At 41.1% G+C, this 27,951-nt stretch overlaps 2 protein-coding genes and 1 long non-coding RNA gene across 5 annotated transcripts; 2 read left to right on the top strand and 1 right to left on the bottom strand.

Annotated features, from left to right (window-relative positions):
- Window positions 1–6,741: 6,741 nt before the first annotated feature.
- Window positions 6,742–10,220, top strand: LOC123975976. Its single transcript, XR_006826199.1, has 3 exons — window positions 6,742–8,540; window positions 9,185–9,243; window positions 9,435–10,220. It is a non-coding gene; the product is annotated as an uncharacterized LOC123975976 (long non-coding RNA).
- On the bottom strand, window positions 7,368–11,784 carry LOC123975975 (zinc finger and SCAN domain-containing protein 20-like). Its single transcript, XM_046057744.1, has 2 exons — window positions 11,329–11,784; window positions 7,368–8,512 (listed from the first exon to the last, which is right to left on the bottom strand). The coding sequence occupies exons 1-2, from the start codon at window positions 11,495–11,497 to the stop codon at window positions 7,839–7,841; spliced, it is 843 nt and encodes a 280-aa protein (XP_045913700.1). The 5' UTR covers window positions 11,498–11,784; the 3' UTR covers window positions 7,368–7,838.
- A 4,700-nt stretch (window positions 11,785–16,484) lies between these two features.
- Window positions 16,485–27,947, top strand: LOC123977183 (zinc finger protein 665-like). Of its 3 annotated transcripts, none has more exons than XM_046059733.1 (5): window positions 16,485–16,576; window positions 16,701–16,814; window positions 19,310–19,682; window positions 24,411–24,484; window positions 24,539–27,947. In XM_046059733.1, the coding sequence occupies exons 2-5, from the start codon at window positions 16,770–16,772 to the stop codon at window positions 27,392–27,394; spliced, it is 3,348 nt and encodes a 1,115-aa protein (XP_045915689.1). In that variant the 5' UTR covers window positions 16,485–16,576; window positions 16,701–16,769; the 3' UTR covers window positions 27,395–27,947. The 3 variants fall into 3 exon arrangements, with proteins under 3 accessions (XP_045915689.1, XP_045915690.1, XP_045915688.1); XM_046059734.1 differs by having other exon boundaries at window positions 24,411–25,427; window positions 25,863–27,947; XM_046059732.1 differs by having other exon boundaries at window positions 24,411–27,947.
- The last annotated feature ends 4 nt before the right edge of the window (window positions 27,948–27,951 follow it).

Below are 27,951 nucleotides of genomic sequence, written 5' to 3'. Positions count from 1 at the left end.
GATAGCAGCCCATACCAGTACCCCTCCTCCACCTTGCTGGCGCCTGAGTCAAAGTGGGGCCCTGTGTCCATCAGTGATCCAGCCACGGGCCATCAAGAGTCACTCATTTCATCTGGCCATAAAAAAATCTGTCTTCAGGTATTTATTCGCCCAATCTTGCAAATCTTATTCAGTGGTGGTTGTGTTTCAGCCTTCCTGACCTTATCCATGTCTCTGGGCACCTTGTACTTCTGGACACTCCAGGTAGGTTGCAGTCATGTAATATGGTGCCACCATAATGGGTTCCTGTTTGCTTCAAGGTTAATTTTACTCAAGTCTTTTACTTTGCGCCTTTTCTTCTCCATGTGCTTTTTACGCCTCAATTCGCAACAAAACATTTGATGGTCCAGTGGTTCACTCCTCTAAAGTTTAGCTATATCAAGAGTATTGCAGCCGTCTGAATGACATTTTACAATTTTTGACTTTTCAGTGTCATTTGTCAGGTCTTTTTTGGCCTATTATACATGAAGCTGCCTAACAATCATGCACATATAAAAGGTGTCATTCACTTTGCCACACCCTCCCTCATTACACAAATACATATCACCTGAAAATGATTTACTCCAATGAGCATTAAAGTTTATATGGTTTGGAGCTGGAAAATGTGCATATAAATAATTATTTATTCAGAATTAATTACTTTTCAAATAATAACCATGCTTGTGGGTACGTCATGACAATCCGACTTATGCTTATCGAGATACATCAGTCTAGACCAAAGCGGTGTAATGACTGACCAACACTGAAATCCTGAGAGTCGTGCTGTTGGCATGGTTAAAAATCTGCCTCACATCCTCTGTAATTATCACCTTATATATAATTTGTTCAAGCCATGGAAAATCTGAAGTTAAAAAACATTTTGTGATTTTACCATGGGTGCTGGAATATTTCTTGGCCAGGAGCAGTGACTTCCTGGCATCTCTGCTGGTTGCCTTACAACTTCACAATGATATCAAGACTCCAGGAAGTCACCACAAATTTGTAAGAAAACAAATTAACTTATTTCTTATAATAACAATAATTTTTCACAACATCACACACAACTATTTTGTGCATTCACCAAATACCTCCTACATTCCTACATTGTCTCAATTTGAGGGTTTTCCAAATTCAACCTGAACTTAATCTGGCACTCAAACCATTTTGATTAAGAAAACTACCTAAAGAAACATTTTAAAAGATATGGCTGTGCCACCAACAATTTTTAATTGACAGGTGATTTCTGGCAATTGCAGAGCAGAGACACCACAGCAATTATCCATTAGCAACAAGGAAACAAAAAACTTGTAGATTACCACTTGAAATTACATACTTGTGTGACAGGCTTATAATTAGCAGACAGTCTGAGAGATTCAGGCCTTGAATTATATGAATCACATTTCTGCCCCTCTTGAAGTTAAATAACAGCTGCTATAATAATTAAATTGTCTGAATTTAGCTGAATCAAGGGTCACCACAGACAAGGTGCAAAAGAAGGAACTGACAAAGTGAGAGAAATTCAGTACAAGATGACATGATACGGTCAGAACAAAAAAGAAAATGAGGGAGGATAAGCAGAGAGGAACATTGTTCTGGTAGATGCAGGGAGGTAGAGATAAGACACTTTCTGGATTAATAACTCTTTTTTAAATTATTGTGTTTCAGCACAATAAAAAGAGGTTGTTCAGTGTTAATGGGACTGTAATGTTCGTTATGACACTGCGGACAAAGACAACAACAAAGACAAAGGGTAGTGTAATTGCAGCTCACCTGAAGGGAGCAGCCTCCTCTTTTATGAATAATTACACATGGAAGAAAACGCAACGTGTTGAGTGGCTCTTCAAAGAAAAATCACTTTTTCTCCGATTGTGACTACTACAGTTTTTCATATCATACAGCTCCAGCTAATGAAACAAAGTGCTGCAGCTTTTTTCTCAAATAACTTGGCCTTCTTAAAAAAAGAAATGAACTATTGTTTGACTAGCGGCTGAATGGTTTTGGTCTTTTCATGAAATTAGCTAACAATAAGAAAAAGATAAAGATCATCATCAGCCTAAAAATTTAAAGCTGCTCCAATCAATATCTTATATTAACAATGGCTCAAATGAGTATGTTGCTAACATCTTTCAGTATGAAAGTTTTTTATTTTAACTTTATGTTTTCACACCAGTTTGAAGGAATAGCTTGACATTTTGAAAGTAAGGTGAGAAGATCAATATCGCTCTTGTCTCTGTATGATAAATATAAAGCTACTGCAAGCAGCCGGTTAGCTTAGCTTAGCATAAAGCCTGGAAACAGGGGAAACAGCAAGTCTGGCTCTGTCTGAAAGTAATAACTTGCATCTATAAACCTGACTTGCATACAGTTTATCTTGTTTTTTAATCTTAACAAAACCGTAAGTGTAAAAATGACATGTTGTAAACTGGAATTTCCAGTAATTAACTGTAAACAATATATCATTTGAAAACATTGTCAACATAAATCTGTTGACAGTTATTTGATCGTTGTTTCAAAATGAAGTCACTTTCCGTGGTGTTGTAACATTCGCTGCCCATGGAGCAACGACTGTGTGTGACATCAATAACTTTTAATTACATTCTCTCCATCTCCTGATCCCATCAGGGAGGAGCTCTATTCATTAGTAAAGAATGTGCAATCAACTCAATAATTTACTTACATGATACCCCTACTAAAGAAATATACGGGTTTGTTTACTTTAATCGCTTAATCATTTAAAAGATGCCAATTACACCTGCAGAGAAAAATAGTCTCATCACGAGGAGATGAGCTGCAATCACAAACCAATTGTTTTTCATGGCCACTCAGTTCTCCGCTCAGTTAAGATAACACAGTGACGCTCGTATCTATTGGTCCTGCAAATATATACTAATACTTAAACTAAAGTATCACGTTAACACTTATTAATATTCTAACAATAAATTAATTAAATGAATGTTTTTCTTACTTACCTTGTGTATTGATAATGACTTAATGTATTTACTCCACCTTGAGTGTGTTAAATTTCACACTAGGAACCTGATTTTCATCATATTTGGGATAATATGTTCATGTGGAACTCAGAGAAACATGGTTTATATTTCAGCTCTCTGTTCACAAATTGAACCCACTCTGGTTTCTAGCTGCCTCGACTCTGCTGCATTTAGCCAGATTTGGCTTCTCTCTTTTTTTTTTTTAACACGATAGCAACAAAAGCACTGTTTATCCTTTGCTTCCTCCACCATTACTGCTGTCAGAATTTCATTTTCACGTCAGCATGTAGATCATAATCACATTGTTTACTACGTAACTTAAGTTATGGAAACATGCTGAGTTCAGGTTGCTCCCATCTGGTCGTAGATATAACCTTCCAAGGTGCAGGACCAATAGGTTTTAAAAAACTCCATTGTCCCTGCTGCTATCAGCGTTCTGAACAGAATTGAGAAATTTCTTTATAGTTTGTGTTGATCTGGCTGTGTAACACATTACCTTACCTTTTTTCAACAAATGTAACATCTGGATACCTTATTGTGTGGAACTCATTCATAGTAAACCGAATGAATGTACATGACAATAGAATCATAGACAAAGAAACTGTCCATATTTTGTGTGGATCCATCACGTCTTGCTTCTTTCTCCAAACGGGTCAATCTTAGCTCCCACTGATCATACATGCGTCTGTTTTCCCACCTGGGCTACTGTAATGCTCTTTATGTCGACATCTGTCAGAGCTCCCTTCACGGACTCAAACAATACTTCCCGAATTTTAACAGGCACCAACAGAAACAAACATATTCCTCCTGTGTCAGCCAACTTACTTATTGGCTGCCTGTTTGGTTCCATGTTGATTGAAGCATTAAATGGCCTCGTTCCAAATTATATGACTCCCTATGTGCTTGGCCATTCCCTGAGATCATATTAAGATCGCGGCCTGTGACCAAATGTGACTAGGCCTTTGCCGTTAAGAGCCCACTCTGCCTATTGGGATCAGACAGGCCACATTTAATCTTTTAAATTAAAACTTTCTTTTATAGGAAAGTGTTGATGGAAATATGTTGTTGGGATTTATCATTTCACTCTTGCCAATTTACATTTCTTTATTTCATCTTTGGTATTTTGTGATTCCTGTGTTGTTTTTATACTTTCTCTTGTTGTTTTTATTTGTAAAGCACTTGTTAAGAAAAGTGCTATATAAATTAAGTTCATTATTATCATCATCATGATGCTGTAATTGGTGCTATGAAATCAAATCACTGAACTAATGTGTTTACATTACAAGTGGATCAATACAGAATACTGGAGCTGATGCTGATGTTGATATTTGGGAGTAAAACATTTATTTTAGTGATAAGAATAAACATATATAGAATATATAGAGTTGTTGAGTTTGTAAAGCACTGGGTGGTTTAGAACAAACGTACATTTCTGATCTGCTGCCCAGAAGGTCACAAATAAACACGGAGAAGCAGTATTCAGTTTCTACGCACCACAAAGAAACTCCAAAAAACTTTAGGTCTGTGTCAGCATTTTATGAAGTTAAAATCATATATATATATATATATATATATATATATATATATGTGCCCTTATGTATCACTTATTTGTTTGTTTTATATCTCAATGAATTCTTCTTATGGAAAGCACTCTGAATTACCTCTTGGTCATGTGAAGATATAACATGTAAAGTTCCTGTGATGCAAACGCAGCTTAATAAATATTCCACAGATGTTTCTTTTTAGTTACTGCATTTTTATGAATCACTGAGATTTGCCAGTCAAACGCACTGCGTTCAGATTTAAAATCTGAAAATTTTAAATTTACAACAGGTCTCAGACTGCAGCACGTTGCTCTGCCAACATAATCTACTTCACAATATGGAAACCAGACACACTGACATTGTTTTGGCATTGCCTTTCTTCTTTAAAGCTGCATGTTGATTATAGTGAAATGTCATTTGACGGAATTAGTTGCCTATATCAGCACTGCAGAATTCTCGTCTTCCTTATTTGATTATGATTCATGCATTAGTAGAGTACTAGTATTTCTTGTATTGAATAACTGAATGGTGGTGAAATATGAGCCAGCTGTAGATCGCTGCTGTCTCGGGAAACTTGATTTTAATTTAGAGCCAGATCAAGTTTCCTGACCCTGCAGTCAATGAAACTCATTCAGAGGGACTGATTAAACTTTTAAAAAGCGTGGCTGTCAATCTGGAAAATGCTCTTTTAATAAAGTTCTCAAAAAGACAGCTTTTAAGGACATGTGGTGTTCACTTTAAAGCAGCAATATGAAGGTTTGGGAAATGCAGACAACGAACCGTAACTATGTTTCATTATTGAGTTCTGTGTGGTGTGATGCCTTGACAATGTCTTTTTCCCTTTGTTTTGGAGTACAGATGGGGCCCATCCTTGGAGACATGAGTGGTTCTGACAGGCCGCCTTTAAGTAATCTAGGAATGCTGGTACAGCTAATAAAAACAAGTGGTGAAGCCCAATTCAATTGCATGCCAATAATTAAATAAAACTGGATCTCCTCCGCAAAATAATGAAAAAAAAAACTGAAAAAGGTTTTACCCCCAGCCTATAGTGTTGCTTAGGGCAAAACAAATCGCCTCAGAAACTGGCAGGGCTCGGGGGAGCACAAATTGCAGATAGTCTTCACAAAATTGCCTGACCTGATGAAGACTGTTACAGCCAAACAGGCTTTGACTCACATCGACGCACTGTTCCTTGGTTGCTGAAGCAACACTAGCAATTTAAAGCTTGATGAATAAATTGGTTAGAGTAGTTCTCCAATAATTTCTGAATAACTTAAAGTTTTACCAGACAGCAAACACAGACTGGCTGGCTTCTGTTTATTGTTGCCTTCTGGTGCATGAAAAGACACTGATATGAATCTATTTCTAGCAGCAGTCGAAGGTGATGCTGTGTTTAAGCCTTTTGCCTGTTTGGATCTAATCCTGCACCCCCCCGTTTGTGTCTCTCTTGTCTTTTTTCTTGTGCTATAATCAAAAAAATATATAAAAAAAGAGGAAGTGGACCATCCTTTTCTTTTTACATAAAAAGTCCATTAGGGTCTCTCTTCAATCTTTTTGGATTTATTTGGTTGATTGGATGAATGGGCTTCTTTGGAGATTCTTAAAATGGAAAAAGAAAATGTCACTGCTGAACCAGCAAGGCAGAAATGTTTGTTTACTGGCAGGACATAAAGACGTAAAAAACAAGGATTCACAGCTAACGCAAACTGAAGCTCTTCTTGTGTTTAAAGCTGGAGGAAATGTTTAAAATATCAACTTTTCTCCATTATCTGTCCCAGGGTTCTGTATACACATGTACTCCAATTTAACAGCTCAGACGAAAATTGCTTCTTGCTGTTTTGTGTCCTCCTTTCTTTTCCTGTAAAGGAAGTAATGCGGCCCCCGATGTATGCTCTAGCATGCTCCTAAAGTGGAGGGGCTGATGTTGTGGTTTCTGGAGCCCTGCTGTAACGTAGGAGGTAAACTGACCATTCGCTAAGCCACGCCCCGAATACACAGCTGGCCAATCACAGCGCAGTATAGGACTTGCTCTAACTTGCTCTAACTGTTGAAATACCTTTAAATGGCCAAAACAGCCCGTAACATGCAGGATTTCACTTGCCAGAAAGTGATTGCAGCCTCTACTTGTTGACTGAAAGGTAGTTTCTGCCCTGAAAAGTGTTGATTTCCTTAACGTTACACTGGTTTGAGAGTCTGTGGGATGTGTTGACTTACAGTAGTTTATAAGCGGTCATTAGTTGTAGACATTAGGCTATGTGGTTGTGCTCTGTAAGTGAAAAACAGGTTACAGAATCCCTTCTAGCTCTGCAGTTTTATAAGCAGCCTGGATTGAACGCACCAGGTGATACAACATTCAGCTATAGCTGCCTATATTTGGGACTCTGCTATTAATTGAAGTTTTACGGTATTCATTGTCTCCTATTAGAGTAGCTACTAATGAGATAAATATGATTATGCACGTATGCTATCATCATAATCAGCACCTCTGTTACTGTCAATGCTGATGGGGGAACTGTCTTCTGAACATGCTCCATGGCCTCAGTGAACCTTTAGGCTGGTCTTTATATACAAACAGTTGGCTTTGTAAGAAAATATTGCAGATTCTGGAGGAGACCTTGTTGACAGTCTGACTTATGGGTTTCTTTCAGGGTTCCAGTCAGGTTTTCTCTCCTGACAAGCAAGATATTTTGTGTTTTATGCAGAATAATATGTTTTACTCACCAAATGTCACAAAGGGTACATATACTAGCCTATGTTATGGATCCTCACATTGAATGCAACCAGTGAACAATAATGAAAACCACAACTCAATATGTAATCAGCAACAGAAGAAACATGTATTAAAAAACGGGTATCACAAAACAATAAACACAACTCGAATTACCCCTCAGGATCCAGTTCATTTCAATTCAGCAAAGCAGTTCAGTTCAAAAATAGTTCAGTTCCATTTTCCTGACAAACTGACCATCAAATAAAAATTGCTCCGTTCCCCGTTTAAATCTATCTGGATCAGAGTTCCTGGCTGGTCCTCCACAGTCCTCTCCTTCAGGTTCTGTTTTCATGTGTTCTGTTGAGCTGCTGCCCCGAGACTCCTCACTCTGGTTTTGATGAAGCTGCGAGGACCGACGACCGGCACACTGATGGCTTTTGACCTGATTAAGCAAAGTCAATCAGCTGAATGGTTTGTCTCCTGTGTGAAGTCTCATGTGTAACTGTAAATGTGCATACCGTGAAAAACCTTTCTTACAAAGTGAACAGTGGAAAGGTTTTTCTCCTGTATGACATCTCATGTGGTTCTGCAAATCTTCTGGGCAAATCTTTTACCACAGACTGAGCAGCTGAAAGGTTTCTCTCCTGTGTGAATCCTCATGTGTGTCTTCAGATTTGAGTTTTGGTTAAATAGTTTTCCGCACTCAAAACAGCAAAATGGTTTCGCAACAGAATAATAGTCGTGATTTTGCAGAAAGTTTAAACCTGACTGAGGTGCTCTGGTCTCCTTCCAATCATCACTGACTTCAGGTTCAGAGGAGTATTTAGTCCTGTCTTCAGTCTCAGATTGTAAAAGTCTATCTGGATCAGAGTCCCTGGCTGGTTCTGGTCCTCCACAGTCCTCTCCATCAGCTTCCATCTGTTCAGTTTGGCTCTCATGAAGCTGTGAGGACTGAGGTTTCTCTTCATCTTCTTCACTCTTCACAGAGACAGGAGTGAATGTGAACTTGGTGATATCAGCCTCCTCCAGCCCTGGAAGCTGCTCTCCCTCCTGACTGGTCCAGAGTTCCTCCGGTTCCTCTTTAATGTGTGGCACCTCTAGTGGGTCCTCCTGGTCCAGTCTCGGGCTCCACTCCTCTTTAGTGTGTGGGGGCTCTGGGTCCTCCTGGTCCAGACTGTGTCTCCACTCCTTCTGCTCAGAGGGAACCTCTTGTTTACTCCCCTGCAGCTGCTGAACGTCTTCATGACTCACTGAAACACAGACACAATGAGGAAAACTGTGAGTAAATGCTCACTTGGGATGTTGGATACAGGACGTTCAGTTCAGAAGCAACTTGCTTTGTTTTGTCCGAGAATAAAGAGGAAACTTAGTGAAAATGTTTAATTATTTCCCCAAAGACTGAATGTTAAATAGGGTAACTTGTAATTGGTAACCTTCCCAACATTAGGTGCATTTGAGATGAGTTTTACCGACTTGGTAATCTAATGTGAGCTGCAGTCGATTGCAGAGGCGGGGTATAAAAACAGCGTCATCGAGTCAGACGCATTCTACCTGTGTGAGCTTAGAACAATGACTGATCTTGCGGCATTTTTCTTTGCCAACGCCGTGAGATCTGTCATCAGGCGAAAGTGTGGTTCCAACTTTGTGCAGCTGAGAAAAAAAAAGCAACTCTGTTTGCCAGACTCTGTGACTGCAGCTGCCCTGCTGGTGAAGTTTTGCAGCACCGGAAAAAGTCAGCCACAATTTATAACCAGCATGCCTTATTTTATGTCCAGCCTGCATCGCTTGAAGTCAAACGCACCTACTGTTTTAAATCACTGTGTGCCTACCTCACGGTTCCACCTTGTGGCATAACAGGGAATCATGTCAGGCAACATACTTTATTATGTTTTACTTTCTTTGATTCATTTTCTCTTTTTCAGAAACCACACAGGCTGGGCTAAAGTAAAGGAAGAAGCTGAATAAAAGAGAGGACAGTTTGGTGAGGATGGACATGATGTGAATAAAATGCTGTGGCCTTTACAGTCACCTGATCTCGACCTGCAAGAGCAGATGATAGAACATAAAATCTCCCTTTCAGACCTATGTATTAATGTCTCACTGTCTCTGATGCAGTCTGTCCTTCTGTTCTGTCTGACTGCGTTTGTGTTTCTCTCTACTGTCTCTCTCTAGATCTCAGTGAGACGACTTGATTAAATAACAGAGGTGTACATCCCTCCAATAGAGTTCCACAGACTTGGAGCCCTGAAGCTGTTCTGGACTCCAGACTGAGACGCTTCATGTTGCTTTCTCCTTGCATTTGTCACGTATGTATATCGACAACTGTACACCCAGTCAGCCACTTTAATTTGTGATAAAGTTTTTTCTGACAGAAACAATTCTGTGATTTGACCAAATACTACTTTATGAAACATGTGACAGCCACCGTTAGCTATTCTCTTTTATATTATGTCAAAGTTAGGAAAAAACAATTTTCTGTTCTTTGCAATTACACCCCCAAACGCTTGTTGGCAGCAGCGCTACAGCGTCTACTGTGTTGATTTTTGCCGGCCGAGCAGGCTAACTTCCGGTTTAGCGCTCTGCTAACGTGAATGGAGGTAAAATTGTAAACTTGCGGCTGGTGTAGCCTTTTCAAATGCATCACATTCTGATAGTGAAACGAGTCATTTCGCTTGGGTTACGACGGTCAAATAAATCGATCCACCATGTTACAGCCGCCGTTTTGGCCGCTAGTAAAAGTTACTTCAAAGCACGGGGCACTTCCTGTTGGCTCGGAGGCATTGCGAGGCTGCCCAGCCGACCAATCACTGTTCTTGAGGTCCGCGTCAACTCGATGAGGAGGTGCACGTCAGGCAATGGTGTATGCTACGGGGCTACGAAATCAAAAAAATCTAAAATTTTCACATTATACAGCCCTGTGAAAGCAGGTTTTAATGACCAGGAACATTCTTATTATTGTCTTTAAGTATGCTTTGCACAGTCTGCCTCTCTTCTCTTCTCCCCACACTCACACCTACACCTCAGGTAAACACCCCGCCTCTCTCTGTCTCTCTCCCGCCAGCTGCTCCATTTTCTCCATCAGCAGAATGTTTTATAAAGTCGACTAAAAGACTGAGAACTCGTCTTTTTTACGTATATTTCCACCCGCAATCCGTTACCTCAGCAGCAGGTGAGCCGCACGTCAGCTTATTAATGACGCAGCCTATCAAACAACTGAAACCTGGTCCGTGCCTAAAATATCCACCGCGACTTGTAACCTAAGTTAATCGTCTTCCTTTTTTTTTTTCCCACGAGTGAAGTCGTGACACATGCACAGAATACGACTGCTGCCGCTATCTTTGCCATCGTTACCAACATTGTCTTGCCAGACATCTGTATCATGTATGGTTATTTATCTGACGTCATGCAGCCTGTAAGTGAAACAGTCTGGATGTTTAGACTCCGCCTGAACGCAGCGTGGAGTCAGCTGTGATTTAAAATCCTTTTGTACTCATGTGCAAGTTTAGCTCAGTCGGTACTGTGCGGGAATACCGTTAGGAAGGTTATGGATCCCATTTACCTGAGAGACTGGCGCCAACCCAGAGACCCATCTGACGCTCTTCCTGCATCAAGTAGCAGCGTAGATGAAGATCTAGATTTGGATGTAGCCAACCCATTTATTTTATCATTGTTTATGTTTTTATTACCACGTTGTTAAAATTGTTTGTATTTTCACATATATATATATATTTTTAACTGTTTTGTTTAGTAATATTTTAGCAATAATTCCTTTATATTTTCATCATGTTGTATTATCTTAAGTTGTCTCCGTTGTAATCCTTTTTCTTAATAAAATCTTTATATTTAATTTGTTTGGACGGATTACCATTTGTGAGAACCTGTTTTGTTTGAGTAAAAACAATCCTTTAGCCACTATTCTGTTGTCTATTAGAGGCAGATATGTAGTCATTTAAAAGCTGTGTATTTGGGCTCTGTTTAGACGTCTATGAGACGAGTCTTTTAACCGTGAAATTGCTTGCTGGGCTCTGGACGTGATTGTTGTCTTGACGCTGGTCTCGTTACCGACCTGCTCTGTGCAGCCGGACTTCAGGCTGGAACACAGCGTCCAGCAGCTTCCGGTGTCTCTGGTTCTCCTCTTTGGACCGACAGAGTTCCCGCTCGTACTCTGATATCGTCCTTTCAAACAGCCCGAATATCTCTTCAGCAGCCGCTCTCAGCACCTGGACTTCACTCATTTTCTCCACCAGCTCACAAACACTTTCTTCACTCTGAGCAGCGCTGCGAGGCTAACTTCCGGTTAGCATGCTAAGCTACCTCCCTGGAGAGCAGCAGGTTTATCCGGACACACACGGATCCTTACTGTTGATATACTTTTTAAAGAAACAAAACAGAGTAATGGCTGCTGCTGCCACCTTCTGGAGGTAGTTCTCTCCCACAGCGCCCGGTGTGTCTTGTTCTCTCTTTTTATTCCATCATGTTCTTCCTCTCTGATATATATTTCCTACAGTAAAGTGTTCTTCGTGTGGTCAGTAGCATCTAACCGTGTCTGTTTGCTCAGACACTCTCTTTTCAGTTTAATATGTTTTCCCTTCATCTGCTGACCCCAGAGCTGCTGCTTCTTCTTTGAGGTTGGCAGCTTGTGTCCTTAGTGTTGCATTTCTGTAATCTTAATTATTAAGCTCTTAATTATGTAACATGTGTGTACATAGGCTCAAGCGGTACATATTACCATATTTTAATACACATTTAATTATCTGTTAAGTTCTGTGTGTGTAGCAGGGACCACACTGCAAAAACTAAAATCTAAGTAAGATTAATTATCTTAATTGAAGGCAAAATATACTTACTCTGACAAGATATTTCTTCTTATCAGGTGATTTATATGTTAGAGAATTTCACTTGTTTCATGTTTTTTTTGTCCTTAAGTAGCAAGTGAAATATTCTTGTTCTGTTGGCAGATAATTTAGCTTATTTTAAGCAATATTTCGCCCAAATTAATGCTTTTTTTCCTTGTTTTTCAGAGCTCAGTTTTTGCAGTGTACAAACTTTCGATTAGTTATCAGTGTTGGGAGTACAGTACTGTTTTGCTTTTTGCTTTAACACAGTAATATAACTCATTACTAAAAAAGAATCTGTAATATTATACCCATTACAATCTCATTTTTACCCGAAGTGGTGTTTCATGACCTCGAGAGCCAGGCTCGTTTGTATGGCAGTCACAGTGCGTACTCAACCGTAGTCAGTCCGTCACAGTTCCCTTGAAAAAGACTCGATGGCCTACAGGCAGCAAAGTGTCCTATGTTCTACTCCATGTGTTCACTGAATAAACATCGATTTGCTCATTCCCAGCACGTTATTATGAAACTGCACAGCTTTCACAGGGAATTCCAGCAATTCTGGACCTAATAATAATTTGAAATAATACTTCTAACAGACTTTTTTTCCCTTTGACAATTACTTGTACTCGAGTGTACTCCACGGCCACCTCTGATCAGTAAAATACAAATGAGTACACACTTATCCACAGCACTTACTTCAGCTTTATGTTGGTTTGGGGGAACATTACAGTAGGTTACACATGCAGGGATGGTGTATTCATAGTTTTCATGTGACGTCACTTTCCAAGGAAAACGTTCCCTTGGAGGTCAAAAAGACGTTATTTTCTGCTGCCCGCCAACCAGGAAGCAAGTGATACACCTTTGAGTTTGTTACTTTTGGTTGAGGTGCTATCGGATGCACTACTCAACGAGGAAACAAGCCTGGGCTCATAGATGAAGTATTCCATTCAAGATAAACGCAAACATTACCACGCGGTTTTTAACGGCAGAAATACAACAGCGGGTGCTGTAATATGGATCGCAATTACACTTACAGTTTGTGTCTATATGTATCTTTTTCTTGAGTTAAGAGGTTATCCAAATAAGATTTAACGGCTTTTGTGGCGTCTCTACAAGGAAATCTAGTGTGAGCCGCTATCTTGGTCTGTGTTTTTGCCCTCCAGGTCACCGCACATGTCACATGACTCATTGTGGGTCCAACTCATTGTGGTGGGCCGAGGCCAAAAACGCCCGGGCCTATATTTTGTCTCAGTCCAGCCGTGTGTCGGGTTGAGAGTCTGCTGTACATGAAGTCATGGAGCGTAACAAGAATCAGCAGGAAGATCTCAGGAGGGCTGGAGGTCATGAACCTGTCAAGAGGAGCAGATAGAAAAACCTCTTTGATTAACAAAACTAGATTAATGGGAAGACTTTATCTCCAAAGCAGAAGGTTGTGCTTGCAGCTGTATTTGAATGGGTACCAGCACATAATGGCATCAAAAGAAATGACCAATCTCCTCCTCCTGGATGTACCTAGAATCAGGCCTTAAAACCAGAGGTGATCGAGTCTTTAGTGTAGTTAATGTTTTGTGATCTATAAAAAAAGTTGATATTGATATGAAATTGTACCTCAGTATCTTTGACAAGAGATTCTCAAACTTGGGTCCAGGGACCCCCAGTGATCCTTTAGGGGGTTTCAAGGGGTCCCCAGCAAAAAGGGGAGACATTAATTGTCACCATAATTCTATCCATAAGTAACACAATGAAAGAACACATGACTGTTTTGGTCATGGGCTTCTTTCACTTTCTGTAATCAACCATCTAAAAACAAAAATCCTATCAGACAAAATCCTAAAAGACAAAATCTTTTCTAATGGGGGTCTGTGGTTTAATTTATGTCACTTTACGAGTTCTTGACATGAAAAGGTTTGAGAACAACTGTCTTAGAGTAACTAATATGATCAAGTGGGTTTAATTATCTCGTTTTATAATTTAAAGACTAGTCATTCTGATCCACGCTGCATAGCAGTCGGTGGCAGTAATACACCAATTCGTAGTTTCCCAACCGCCAATAAAGCTGACAGAAGAAGAAGAAGAGGCAGGAGAGAACAATGGTCGTATAACTGGGGCTTTAAGCTTTCTCCAAGTAAGTCTTGCCGTATGATATTTACCAGGAAGAAAGGGATGGACAAACAGAACCTGGAGTTAGACGCCCACAATATGGAAACAGTAGATCATCTGAAATATCTGGGGATGTGGTTATACCAAAAGGGAAAATGGAAAATACACATCGAAAAGGTGGAATCAAAATGCAAGAAAGTCATACACTTAATGAGAGCAGTAGTGGGGAAAGACTGGGGAGCAAATAAACATTCACTGATGTATATTTACAGGCTCTAATGAGGTCAATAATAGATTATGGATGCTATGTATGTGGAGCAACAGCTAAAACACATTTGTTGAAGTTGGATAGAGTTAGTAACAAAGCATTGAATTTGTGTTGGTGTAAAGAGATCAACACCAATTAAAGCAATCCAGGTTGTGTTAGAAGTGCCCTCCACCATGAAAAGCTCAAGCTTACATACTGGAGTCGCTTACGTGGATGTGTTAATGAAAACCATGCAAAGAGCATTATTCAGGAACGTCGGGAGTACAGTTAAAGTTAATGGCTTTGGCTGGTTAACAAAGACTAAATCAGATGAATATAGATTAAATAATACCTGCTTCTCCCTGGTTAGTAATATCCCTATTCCAAAAACTGAGACAGACTTAAATGTATTGGAACTAAAAAGCGAATGGCAAGAGAGTGGGAAAGGACATCTGGCAAGTCAGTACATAAGGAGTAAATATTACAGTTACTTAGATACGTATACAGCCTGATCTAAAGATGAAGAGGACAAGGTAGAAAACCCTCCTGCCAACATTCAGTCTGTTTGTTGACCATTTACCCTGAGGCCCAGGCTGACAGGACAGTCCCAACAGAGGGCACTCACGGATTAAGATGGCCCTTTTCATCATAGACTACAAGCATAGACCAGTAGTGTATAACACTTTAACCATGAGGAACGTATACAAAGTACTCGCCATCCAGTATGATCCCGTTGGATATATAATACCGTTCATCACAAGAGCTAAAGTCCTCCTCCAACAACTCTGGATAAAAAGAAGGGAATGGGACGACCCCATACCTCCAGGTGAACTTCAGCAAGCATGGTCAGAATGGGAAAATGTGCTTCTAGACCTGGCCTACATCCAGTACCCAAGATGGTATGACTTTAACATCCCATGTCCTGTTAAACAAAGACAACTGCATATTTTCTGTGATGCCTCTGAAAAAAGGCTTATGGGTCCATAGCCTACTTGAGGATGGAGCATGTGAAAGGAGAGATTCATGATTCATTTGTTCAGGCAAGATCCCGGGTCGCCCCCAAAAAACAGCTCACTATCCCTCGCCTCGAGCTGTCTGCAGCCCTGACAGGAGCACAGCTAGCTCAGTCACTAAAGAGTGAGTTAACAATCCCCATCAATGAAACGGTGCTCGGAACCCACTGTAGTCCTGACCTAACTCTTGTGGAGGGAACCCATCAAACCCTGCAGGATAATGCCAAACACCAGAAGTCCTAACCAGCCTAGACACTGACAGCTTTCATATGACCCTACGACATTTCACAGCACACAGAGGTCCGCCCTTCAAACTCCTGTTAGACTGTGGGACAAACTTTAAAGGAGGAGCAAAGGAACTCGGTAGGAACACCTTTGCTTCCTTGAATCCAGCTCTAAGTTGGAGAAAGGGAAAATCCAGTTCAAGTTTAACCCCCCTAACGCCCCCCACTTTGGAGGAATGTGGGAGAGGGAGGTGAGAACAATTAAAACAGCATTGCGAGTGACACTGGGGGCACAAACTGTTACGGAGGAGGTGCTTAACACTGTTTTGATAGAAATCAAAGGCATCCTGAACTCAAAACCCCTTGGATAATGTGTCATCAGACTTGGCTGACCCTGTGACCCCAAATCTGCTCCTCATGGGCCGGAGGGATGCCTCTGCTGACTCAGACCTTATTGGGCCAGCTCCCAGTAGATCACTTCTCGCCTCCAATCTGACAGTGTCGGAGGTAGTCATGGTGATGGACCCACAGCTACCAAGATGGATGTGTCCGCACAGGAGAGGTTAACATCAAGGGCAAACTGTACATCAGACCTGTTGCAAAACTAGTATCCCTTCCTCCAGTGGCCAACCCCAAACCTGCTTAGACTAGTACATTTTTTAATTAAATCAAATGTGTTCCCACATTTGAGGGGCGGCTGTAGAAAACCCTCCTTCCTGTCAAGTCCCAGGGGGGCGGGGCTTAGCCTCCACCTGTCAGGCCACACCTGAACTGATGAGAGGCCTGATGAGGCTCAGCTCAGTCTCTCTCCCTTTGTTCGCTGCAGCATGTGGGTCAGCGTGAAGTCTTGCTAATCCTTTCCAGTTGATTATGCACTGGATGCATTATTTGAGTAAGTTCTGTATTTTTGTTATAGTTATTGCTGTTTCCTTGTTCAATAATGAATGAGTGCTTTAATTTGATTAAGACCTGACGGAGTACTTTCTGTCTACTGATTGTTTTTATTTGTCTTTTAGCTCTTCAATCATCCGTCAGTCAACTACTGAAGTGATAAAATTTAAAGGACAATAAACTGAACGGCTCTGATGTGCCATTGCAGAAGCTCTATACATTATCCAGCTTCCACAAAGGCAAGTTTCTACAGTAGGAATAGGAAGATTTATACCAACAATGAACGTAAGCATTGGGAAAAGATTACCTGATGAGTGGCCTGCACTACGAAGGGAGTTCAACCTACTCAGAGTTAACTCTGGGTTATCAGGCAAACTCAGGGTTGACAAACTCAGTCGGTGTTAAATTAATTGGAGTTGGTGCGCATTCGCATAAAAGGGGCGTGTTCGGCCGCGCATGCTCCGTATTTCTCCAGAGGAACGCACGTTGGTAGTTTCAGGAAACTATGACTGTAAAGACAAGTTAACGGCCAAATCTAATATTGTGGCGACCGACAAAGCCAGGAAGGCTTGTTCACAACTCTGTAGTCTAATTATCTTCAGTGTTCTGATTGTAGTTCAAATCTCTATCCTGTATTTTATGGGCTCCTCTTCTATGTGTAATATGATTAAGATGTAAAGGTACAGCTGCACATAAGGTCCACTGTAATAGAAAAAAGGAGCCAGCGGAGAGGGGGAATAATCTGAGACAGAATTTAACTTCCAGGATTAATCTACTAGTAAAAAACATGAATATTCTCTGACATTACAGTCAGATGAGAGAAACTTCACTTTGTAAGGCTGCAACATCACACACGTCTGCCGTGTAGTGTGGACTCATTGGAAAGTTATATTAAACTTTGCAATCGGATTCAGCAGTGAGGAAACACTCCTGAGTTTAGCCCACAGTCACTATCATGCACCTGAGAGACTTTGCCCTGGATCGGGTGTATTCAGAAGAAAACTCCAGAGTGAATCGGGATGAAATCTAAACACATTTTATGAAGTGGTTTGTAGCCTATATATCCTACTTCTCATCATGAACACTGAGTACAGATGGTGTGGAGTCCACGTGCAGGGGAACCTCGAGTTAACCACGAACAAAACCTGCCCGGAGCGGTTTAGAGATGCAGGTTATATTGCCATGGCAACAGACCCCGGGTAACAGCTTTCGTAGTCTGGTTAACCGGGAAGTTACTCCTGAAGTTACCTGGATAAGCCGGTTACCTCGCTTCATAGTACAGGCCACAGGTGTCTGCAGAGATGATGGCGATTATTGTAGGACTGCAGTGGGTTGAGGAAGAAGAACCAGAGAGGTGTGTTGATTCTGTATCAGCCCTTTATAGTATTCAAAATATGATTTATTAGATGACGTAACAGGTGACATACATAACAGACATAATAACATGTTGGATGTTTAAGGCAATCTGTGTTTGTGTGTGTGTTCAAGAGGCAGAAAAATGGAGGTGGGCGGGGGAAACTGAGTTGGGAAGTATAGAGATTAAATTCTTTGAATATAGGCAAAAAACCAACAAGATAATAAAAAATAATAATAATAAAAAAACAAAAAAGGAGGGGAGATTAACTAGAAAACGAAATTAAAAAACAACAGTGAGAAGAAGAGAAAAAAATTAAATGAAGGATATAAATATATAAATAATTATAAAATTTAATCAAGTAAAACGTCTCTCTGCCTCCCTTCTCCTCCCTCCTTCAGATGCTGCTGTGCCATTTGAAATCTAATAGAGAAGATCTAATGCTAGAAATCCAACTACGTTTATTTAGACTACGGATAGATGTGAGATTCTGCTGGGTGCCCACGAAGGTATAAAAGGGAATGAGGGAGCAGGCAAAATAGCTAAAAAAATCAACCAGGACGAACGATGTCATAAATGACATTCCCCTTGGAAAAGGAGAAGCTATGAAATGATGACGAAATGGCAGGACAGGTGGGATGTGGATAAAAGTGGAAGGTAATATTACAGAAATCTATTAATGCTCAGGGTGTGACCAGAAGGAACAGAAGAGAGGAGAGCGTTTAACCAGGCTGAGGTTTGATCACACAGGGTTAAATCTAAAAACATTGTTTTTAATGGGCAAAAGTCAATCAGATGAATGTTTGGAATGTAGGTCCAAGGAAGATGTAGAACATGGAAATGTAGGGATGAGAGGATGAATATCTGAAAAATATAGGGATATATAATAGACACACACGCTTGCCGTTTTATTTATCTATTTTATTTTTAATATTTTTTTATTTTTTAACACACAAGCTTACTGTTTTATTTTATTTTTAATATATATATATATTTTTTAAATCACACATACACACACATGCTTACTGTTTTATTTATTTTATTTTTGATATATTTTTATTTTTTTAACACACACACTTACTGTTTTATTTATTTTATTTTTGATATATTTTTATTTTTTTAACACACATGCTTACTGTTTTATTTATTTTATTTTTGATATATTTTTATTTTTTTAACACAAACACAAATGCGCTTTAATTACTTGTTTAATAAAATGTATGGGGCTGATTGTTCTTGTGTAGTTTGTATGATGCTTTGGCAATATTGTTGTTACACATTCATGCCAATAAAGCTAATTTGAATTGAATTAATAGGATTTAGTTGTTTGTGTTTGTTTTATTTATTTACTTATATATATGTATATATTTTCCTATCTAGTCCCAACGAACACAGTTGACGCTACATACTCCGACACAGCAGGTGGCGGTAGGCGCACCTTTAAAAGTCACGGTTGCAAGCTGCCATAAAACAAGAAGAAGAAGAAGAAGCGGCGGGAGTTCCAGGCGGCGGGACGGAGCGAGAGGCTGCTGCCGTCTGACGGAGCGAGGGGAGCGGCTGCGAGAGGAGGAAGAGTCGGCCGGTAAAATGAGTAAAGTCCAGGTGCTGAGAGCGTTGGTGAAGCAGCGACTGAGTGCGGCTGCTGAAGAGATATTCGGGCTGTTTGAAAGGACGATATCAGAGTACGAGCGGGAGGTTGACCGCCAGCGCGGGCTGCTGGAGGGTCACGTGAGGCCGGAAGTAAACAGAGACGGTTGGTTGCAGCTTTTTCTACTTTATTGTGAGTTCAGTGATCAGAAGAAGAGCAGAGAGCCGCTGACTCCGCTCAGCAGCCGCGAGCTAACAGTTAGCTTCCTGCAGTCAGAGCGAGGCCGGATGTTCGGCATGTTGGCCTTCAAAATAAAAGACAGGTTAAAGCAGAAATGGCTTCAGCAGAGAAACAGCAAAGAAGCAAATGTGTCCTGCAGTAAGAGGACAACTTTAATGTTTGAGCCTCGTCCACACTGCTTAACTCTCTTTACAGTTAATTGTATTTTTGTTCTTTTATGCAAAGAGTGTTGTTTCACATTTTGTCGTTTGAAATATAGTTTTAAAAGTAAATGTTAAAAATCTAAAATCACCAAATGGTAAAATATGCCAGGCGGCTGTGAAGTGCCAAAAATGGAAGGTGAGCCGCCACCTTATGGTGTTCGGGAGACTTGACAATAGCGCTGGGCAATAAAACAATGATAATTATGGCAATAAAATTTTCCTCATTAAATAAATGTTCACTATATCATCAATAAATATTTGGTTTAAATCATTTGAATCACGAACAAATTATCACTTAATTTTTCTATTAAAATATTTATTTTGTTGAGGAAAAGGGACTGAAGAAAGATTACTTTTTATCGTAATAGTTTTGACTGCTCTCCCTCAGATTTGTTTAGTGATCCTCTGTTTGGCATCAAGTGTTTAACCCATTCTGACCATAAAGAAAAGTTTAACCACGTAATTAACCATCTGGTTTCTTCAATTTTCAGTCAGGAGCAAAAATCAGCCTTTAAACATGTAAGAAATAACGATTTGAAGCATTTTGAATTCTCTTGCAATCTGATTCGTGCATTTGACTGGCTCCTTCTCCATGGCAACAGCAGCCGAGGCTCATGGAAACCATCCAAACTGATTTTAAAACTGAAAAATCTGACCTATATAATTTTGATAGTTAAAGAATTCAGGGCTTAAAGTTCTCCGCTTATTATATTTGACAATTTATATTTATGTCTGTAATGTCATATGTGTGACACGCAAGTCATCAGCACAATTGGAGGCTTGGTGTGTACAAGAAAGAAAGGGGACACTCGCTGGGGACTGTAGGCCGTGAACGGGTCATGGAAGTTTCTATTGGGTCAATTGAGGTGTCACTCAAAAGGTCAACGTGTAAATGCTTTTTTTGTTTACATTTAGTCAGGCTAATATAAAACGACGTTACAGCAGTTTGTATGTATTTATTCAAATAAAAATGCGTTTTGGATGGGGTGGGACATTAAAGTTTGACGCGCTGTAGCAAACTTTTAAATGTCAAACTCTTTGTTCTGCATGAATGATTATTGACGTGTTGGTACTTATTATTAGCTAATTGGGGATTGACCACCATGTGGAGCATTTCTCTAACACAAGGATTTGATGGATGGAAACAACGCACAGAAATGAAACTGCTGCCCTGGAACTGGATTTAACATTACTATAGTGGTCAGCTTTATAGTATAATGTTATGTGATATTATAATGAATACACTAACATTAGCCCAAGCCTGATGCACACGGCAACATGTGGATGGGGGCTACCGGTAGGGCTGGGCAATAAAAGGAAATTGTCACGATGTCATCTTCCTCAATAACAATTTCATTTGAATCACTAAAAAATTAGCACTTCATTTTTTTAATTAAGATATTTATTTTGTAGAGGAAGAGGGACTGAAAAAAGAATTTTTACTCGCATTGTACTTGTGCGTATTTGTTGAAAAAAGATTTTATCACAATTGTTTTGATTGTTTTAACTCAGACAGGAGAGACTTTGACATTCTTTCTTTTTTTTTTAATAAATCACTTAAATGCTCATTTGTAATGACTTTTGAAAACAAAACTGACTTATTAGTGCGGCTGAAATTTCTCGGGTGCACAGTCAGAGAGACAAAGTGTAATATAAGTAGAACAAAACTCCACTTACGATCTACCATTAAAACCATGCTATAGCATATAACCCGCTAGTTAATGTAGCCACAGTACAAATGGATTTAGTTATCCTAACGTTACACTTGGCCCTGACTCTCCCTGCTACAAATGTTTAACACAGAGCTGTCTTCAATACAAACTCTGACTCTGCCACTGGCCTAACAAAGTCTTTTTACTACGTGTCTACTAGCTGTTCATACAACTTACAAGCTCTTCTTACAAGTTCTACTCCTGCTCCCGTGACCTCTGTCCTCTTCCTCTTAAATTACTTTAGGATGCTCGTCTCTGTGTGACAATTTTGACTACTTTTAAACTGTTTATGGACATTTAACAGATTTTTAAGGCCGAGGATGGTCACAGACAGGAGCGAACAAATGGCCCAGGAGTTTGTCCCTGAGCAGCCCACTCTGCAGTCAAAGCATTTGACGGGGGGTCTTTAGAGACCTTTATGCCTGTATTCTTGAGAAACACCTCTCCACCTTAAAGTCCTTGAATACAATAAATAAATAAATAAGCCATATCATCATCAATCTTCCCATTAACTGTTTTGCTGTCTGTCTCATGTTCACCATATCAGCACTAGTACTGGTGCCGCTGCCCAGTGGTGGGTAGAGTAGACTGCTCAAAATCTTTACCCAAGAAAAAGTACAATTACTCTATCTATCTCTTTTATTATGGGCATCTAAATAATCTTTAACGCAAAGACTGATTGTGGCAGTAACGCGAAGCAGCTCATTGTTGAAGCAGGTAAACCTGCACACAGAGGAAGCTGTGCGTCATGCGTAAAGCCCAACAGGATGTTTTATCCACCCATATTTTCTCTCTCTCTCTCTCTCTGTGCATCTCCAATATGATTGTTTCCTGAATAAATAACAGCTGGTAGCTGCTGAGTGAAGCAAAGATTAGTTTCACCGTCGTACAGTGCTGTAAAACAAATAATAACCAATGTGAAGCGATGCTCTTTTCAACAACAGGATACTGTTATTATATCAGAATCAATCCAGTGATCATCATATTTAGATGTTAGTGTCAAGTCTACATTTTCTCTGAAGAGAAAATAAGCTTTTAACATGTCGTTAATGGAAAGTGAAAGTATTTACTTTACGGTGTTAAAGTGCGACGCAGGCTGCTTTCCCACTCGGTCACCAGTGCTGTGGTGTGGCTCACTGGATTTCAGTAGTAGAACAATAAAGCCTTAAACTGAAAAAACATTTGCCTGATTTTCTAAATGTTTGCATCCGCCCAGCTCTGTGCTGTGACAAGCGTCTGACACCTGCGCTCGTCAGCCTGGCTGACGATTTCGGTTAATGAAGCAAAATGCAGATTTCAGACTGGTGAAGTTATGAAGGCGTGTGTGACTAAACTGCCTCGGCTATGAGCCAACTCCGAAATCGCCTGAGAAAAGTGGGGGGTCATGTATAATGGCATGGCTCCTACGCGTTTGACATCAGAAATGTTAAGCCATTAAACGGAAAGCGGAGTGCTATTTGCTTTACGTGTTTCCTGTAAAAACACAAAGCGAGGAAGGAATTTGGAAGGAATGTGGTTACGCCCCCACTCCGTCTTGCAGACTCTGTGCGGACTGATTCCAGCTCTGTGAGTGAACACGGCAGCCGGACCCGGGACCGAGCACAGCCTCAGACACCGCGGACAACTTTGACCAATGGGAAGAGAGTACGGAGGGGGTTTTCTTGCCGGTTTGCCTCTTGTCACCCCGGGACTGAGTCCGCTAATGAGGCTGTTTGGTCCTTTTCATGTCGTGTTCACCGGGAGGCTGCTGAGCGCAGTTTCGTTGCCCGCTTGCTGAGTTCTGATAGCTTGGGGGGGGAAAGCTGCTCTGCAGTCTGGTGGTGTGGCAGCAGAAACTTCTAGGAAGTAGAATAAGGCAGCAGGGTGAACAGGCTGTTGCTGGGTGGGTTCTGTCCTTTAGTATCCTTTAGGCTCTGTGTAGGTATCTCACCGATATCACTGGTCTTGGGAGATGGGTACCAATGATCTTCTGAGCAGTTTTAATCATAAAAATCCACTGAGCAGACAATTCATATTTGGTACTGTCTTTATTTGCGTATTTGATATTTAAGTAATCCAAAAAGTAATTAAAATTAATCAGGTCACATTACTTTTATTTTTTGGAACTTACATTACTTATTACATTTTTAAAGTAATGCTCTCGACCCTGATCGTCACACCCCTAATCTGAGCCCCCATGTCCCCACCACTTTTAAAAACAAAGTTACGCTCTTGCCTCGCACCCTCCATCTTTGTCGTAATCCCCGAACACGTTTCAGGCACGGAAACTTTTTTTGCTTTACGCCCCGAAAATCTATGTAAACAATGAATGGTTTCAAATTTATGTGTTATGAGGAATAAAATACATTAAAAGTTTTCAGCCATGTAAGCGGCTCCAGGGATGTCAGCCTGTCGGTCTCTTCATCCAGACGAAACAGTTTGTACTGACCTTCATTGTCCAGAGGATGAATCTACATACTTTGGTAATGCTCTGACTTGCACACTGAGAGCGTTTCTATAAAGTGTTTCTGATATTTGTCACTTTTACTTGTGGTACACATATACGGCCATTTTATCAAATGTAACACAACACGACCCCCCACTTTTATTTATTTATTTAATTTTTAATGAGTTTTCTCTGGTGGTCTCTGTGAAATTTAGGACTGGTGCAAACCAGAAGATGCCATACAGATGTAAGAATGACCGTATTAATGTTTATAATAATGACTGTATGTCTCTGTTTCACCCTTTTCCTTCAGATGTCTACAAATTCATTGTCAGCAAAGAAGAGCTTCTCCCAGAACAGCAGGAGTGTAACCCCAGTCTGGACCAGGAGGACCCAGAGCCCCCACACTTTAAAGAGGAGTGGAGCCCCAGTCTGGACCAGGAGGACCCAGAGCCCCCACACTTTAAAGAGGAGTGGAGCCCCAGTCTGGACCAGGAGGACCCACTAGAGTTCCCACACATTAAAGAGGAACAGGAGGAACTCTGGACCAGACAGCAGGGAGAGCAGCTTCCAGGACTGGAGGAGGCTGATATCACCAAGTTCCCATTCCCTGTGAAGAGTGAAGAAGATGAAGAGAAACCTCTGTCTTCACAGCTTCATCAAAGCCAAACTGAACTGATGGAACCCAAAGCTGAAGGAGAGGACCGTGGAGGACCAGAACCAGCTGGGAACTCTGATCCAGATAGACTTTTACAATCTGAGACTGAAGACTCTTCTGAACCTGAGAGGAAAGTCAGTGATTGTTGGAAGGAGACCAGAGGACCTCAGGCAGGTTTGAACTTTCTGAAAAATAATGAAGTACCAGCAAGTGAAATGAGATTTAATAAAGGCGGGAAATCATTCCCGTGCGCTGAGTGTGGGAAAAGATTTAGTCAAAACTCAAACCTCAAGACCCACATGAGAGTCCACACAGGAGAGAAACCTTTCAGCTGCTCAGTTTGCGGTAAAAAATTTACACAAAAGGTTAATATGACCCACCACATGGCCCGTCACACAGGGCACAAACTAGTCAGCTGCAGCGTTTGTGATGAAAGATTTACTTGGCTTTCTCAGCTCAAAAACCATAAGTGTGTCGGTCGTCGGTCTTCACAGCTTCATCAAAGCCAAACTGAACAGATGGAACCCAAAGCTGAAGGAGAGGAATGTGGAGGACCAGAACAAGCTGGGAACTCAGATCCAGATAGACTTTTACAACCTGAGACTGAAGACTCTTCTGAACCTGAGAGGAAAGTCGGTGATGGTTGGAAGGAGACCAGAGGACCTCAGGCAGGTTTGAACTTTATGAAAAAATCATTCCGCTGTGCTGAGTGTGGGAAAAGATTTAGCCAAAACTCAAACCTCAAGACCCACATGAGAGTCCACACAGGAGAGAAACCTTTCAGCTGCTCAGTTTGCGGTAAAAGATTTACACAAAAGGTTAATCTGACCCACCACATGGTACATCACACAGGGCACAAACTAGTCAGCTGCAGCGTTTGTGATGAAAGATTTACTTGGCTTTCTCAGCTCAAAAACCATAAGTGTGTCGGTCGCCGGTCCTCACAGCTTCAGATGGAAGCCAAAGCTGAAGGAGAGGACTGTGGAGGACCAGAACCAGCCAGGAACTCTGATCCAGATAGACTTTTACAACCTGAGACTGAAGACTCTTCTGAACCTGAGAGGAAAGTCGGTGATGGTTGGAAGGAGACCAGAGGACCTCAGGCAGGTTTGAACTTTCTGAAAAATAATGAAGTACCAGCAAGTGAAATGAGATTTAATAAAGGCGGGAAAAAATTCCGCTGCGCTGAGTGTGGGAAAAGATTTAGCCAAAACTCAAATCTGAAGACACACATGAGAATCCACACAGGAGAGAAACCTTTCAGCTGCTCAGTTTGCGGTAAAAGATTTATACAAAAAGTTCATCTGACCCACCACATGGTACATCACACAGGGCACAAACTAGTCAGCTGCAGCGTTTGTGGTGAAAGATTTACTTGGCTTTATCAGCTCAGAAACCATAAGTGTGTCGGTCACCGGTCCTCACAGCTTCAGATGGAAGCCAAAGCTGAAGGAGAGGACTGTGGAGGACCAGAACCAGCCAGGAACTCTGATCCAGATAGACTTTTACAACCTGAGACTGAAGACTCTTCTGAACCTGAGAGGAAAGTCGGTGATGGTTGGAAGGAGACCAGAGGACCTCAGGCAGGTTTGAACTTTCTGAAAAATAATGAAGTACCAGCAAGTGAAATGAGATTTAATAAAGGCGGGAAAAAATTCCGCTGCGCTGAGTGTGGGAAAAGATTTAGCCAAAACTCAAATCTGAAGACACACATGAGAATCCACACAGGAGAGAAACCTTTCAGCTGCTCAGTTTGCGGTAAAAGATTTATACAAAAAGTTCATCTGACCCACCACATGGTACATCACACAGGGCACAAACTAGTCAGCTGCAGCGTTTGTGGTGAAAGATTTACTTGGCTTTATCAGCTCAGAAACCATAAGTGTGTCGGTCACCGGTCCTCACAGCTTCAGATGGAAGCCAAAGCTGAAGGAGAGGACTGTGGAGGACCAGAACCAGCCAGGAACTCTGATCCAGATAGACTTTTACAACCTGAGACTGAAGTCTCTCTAAGTGATACCGACAAACCATTCAGTTGCTCTGACTGTGGTAAAACTTTTGGCCGTAAGACACATTTGCGGGAACACCTGAGATGTCATACAGGAGAAAAGCCTTTCAGCTGTTCAATTTGCAAGAAATGTTTTTCATGGAGAAGACATTTAAAGAGACACATGAGAATCCACACAGGAGAGAAAAGACTGAGCTGCAGTGTTTGTGACAAAATGTTTAACTGGCCTTATCAGCTCAGAATCCATCAGTGTGTTGCTGAGTCCTCGCAGCTTCATCAAAGACAAACACGACCTCAGGCAGGTTCAAACTCTCCAACGACGAGTCTTGACGTGGGAAGCAGTACTAAGAAAACGTTTTCCTGCTCCTGGTGTGGGAAAAAATTCGGCTACAATGACTCTCTGCTGAGACACATACGATGCCACACGGGAGAGAAACCCTTCAGCTGCTCAGTTTGTGGAAGACAATTTGGAGAAAAGGGAAATTTGAGGCAGCACATGGTCGTCCACACGGGGGAGAAACCTTTCAGCTGCAGCGTTTGTGACCAAAGGTTCAGTTGGCGGAAACAGCTGAAAAAACACAAGTGTGTTGTTGAAGCTGCAGCAGGAAACGAACGTCCTTCTTCCAGTTAGGTTGAATCCAGATGTTCGGATGTCTCCACACAAACTGGCAGACTTCAAACCTGCTGAAGCTGCGACGCTTGATTCAGATGAACAACAGCAGGTGACTGATGGAGACCGAAACTTCAAAAGTCTCTGCTGCTTCAGAAAGATTCATCCAGCTGAACTCTGTGACCGAAGATGTTGATGATGTTCACAAAGACAGAATCGGCGCTGTGAGAACATTTAGGGCTCATTTAATGGATCCCATCCTCCAGTCACATCACACCGAGACTCTGGAAATGTTCCATAAACATCGGCCATCAAGTTAAACACGAGTCCACAGTGGCTGTGACCCTCAGCAGGAAGGTCCGTTCATCTTTTAGATCTGCAGTCATTATTTCACTGGAAAATCTTAGAGCTGCTATAAGCTCTACAGACCTGCAGGTGTCGCCGTGCTGCTGCGTTTGAGGCTCCATCACTAGAAGAGGTGTTAACAGCCTGCAGCGTTCACGTCTTTGCACGACTCCAGATGTTTGGTTGTTAAAGTTACTGAACTTCGGTAATAAAACACTTCAGTTATTAAATAT

The sequence above is a fragment of the Micropterus dolomieu genome, linkage group LG09 (assembly GCF_021292245.1).
Source record: "Micropterus dolomieu isolate WLL.071019.BEF.003 ecotype Adirondacks linkage group LG09, ASM2129224v1, whole genome shotgun sequence".
Classification (NCBI taxonomy): domain Eukaryota; kingdom Metazoa; phylum Chordata; class Actinopteri; order Centrarchiformes; family Centrarchidae; genus Micropterus; species Micropterus dolomieu.
The sequence above is the reverse complement of the archived record's forward strand: the minus strand, read 5'-3'. Positions and strand labels throughout refer to the sequence as shown.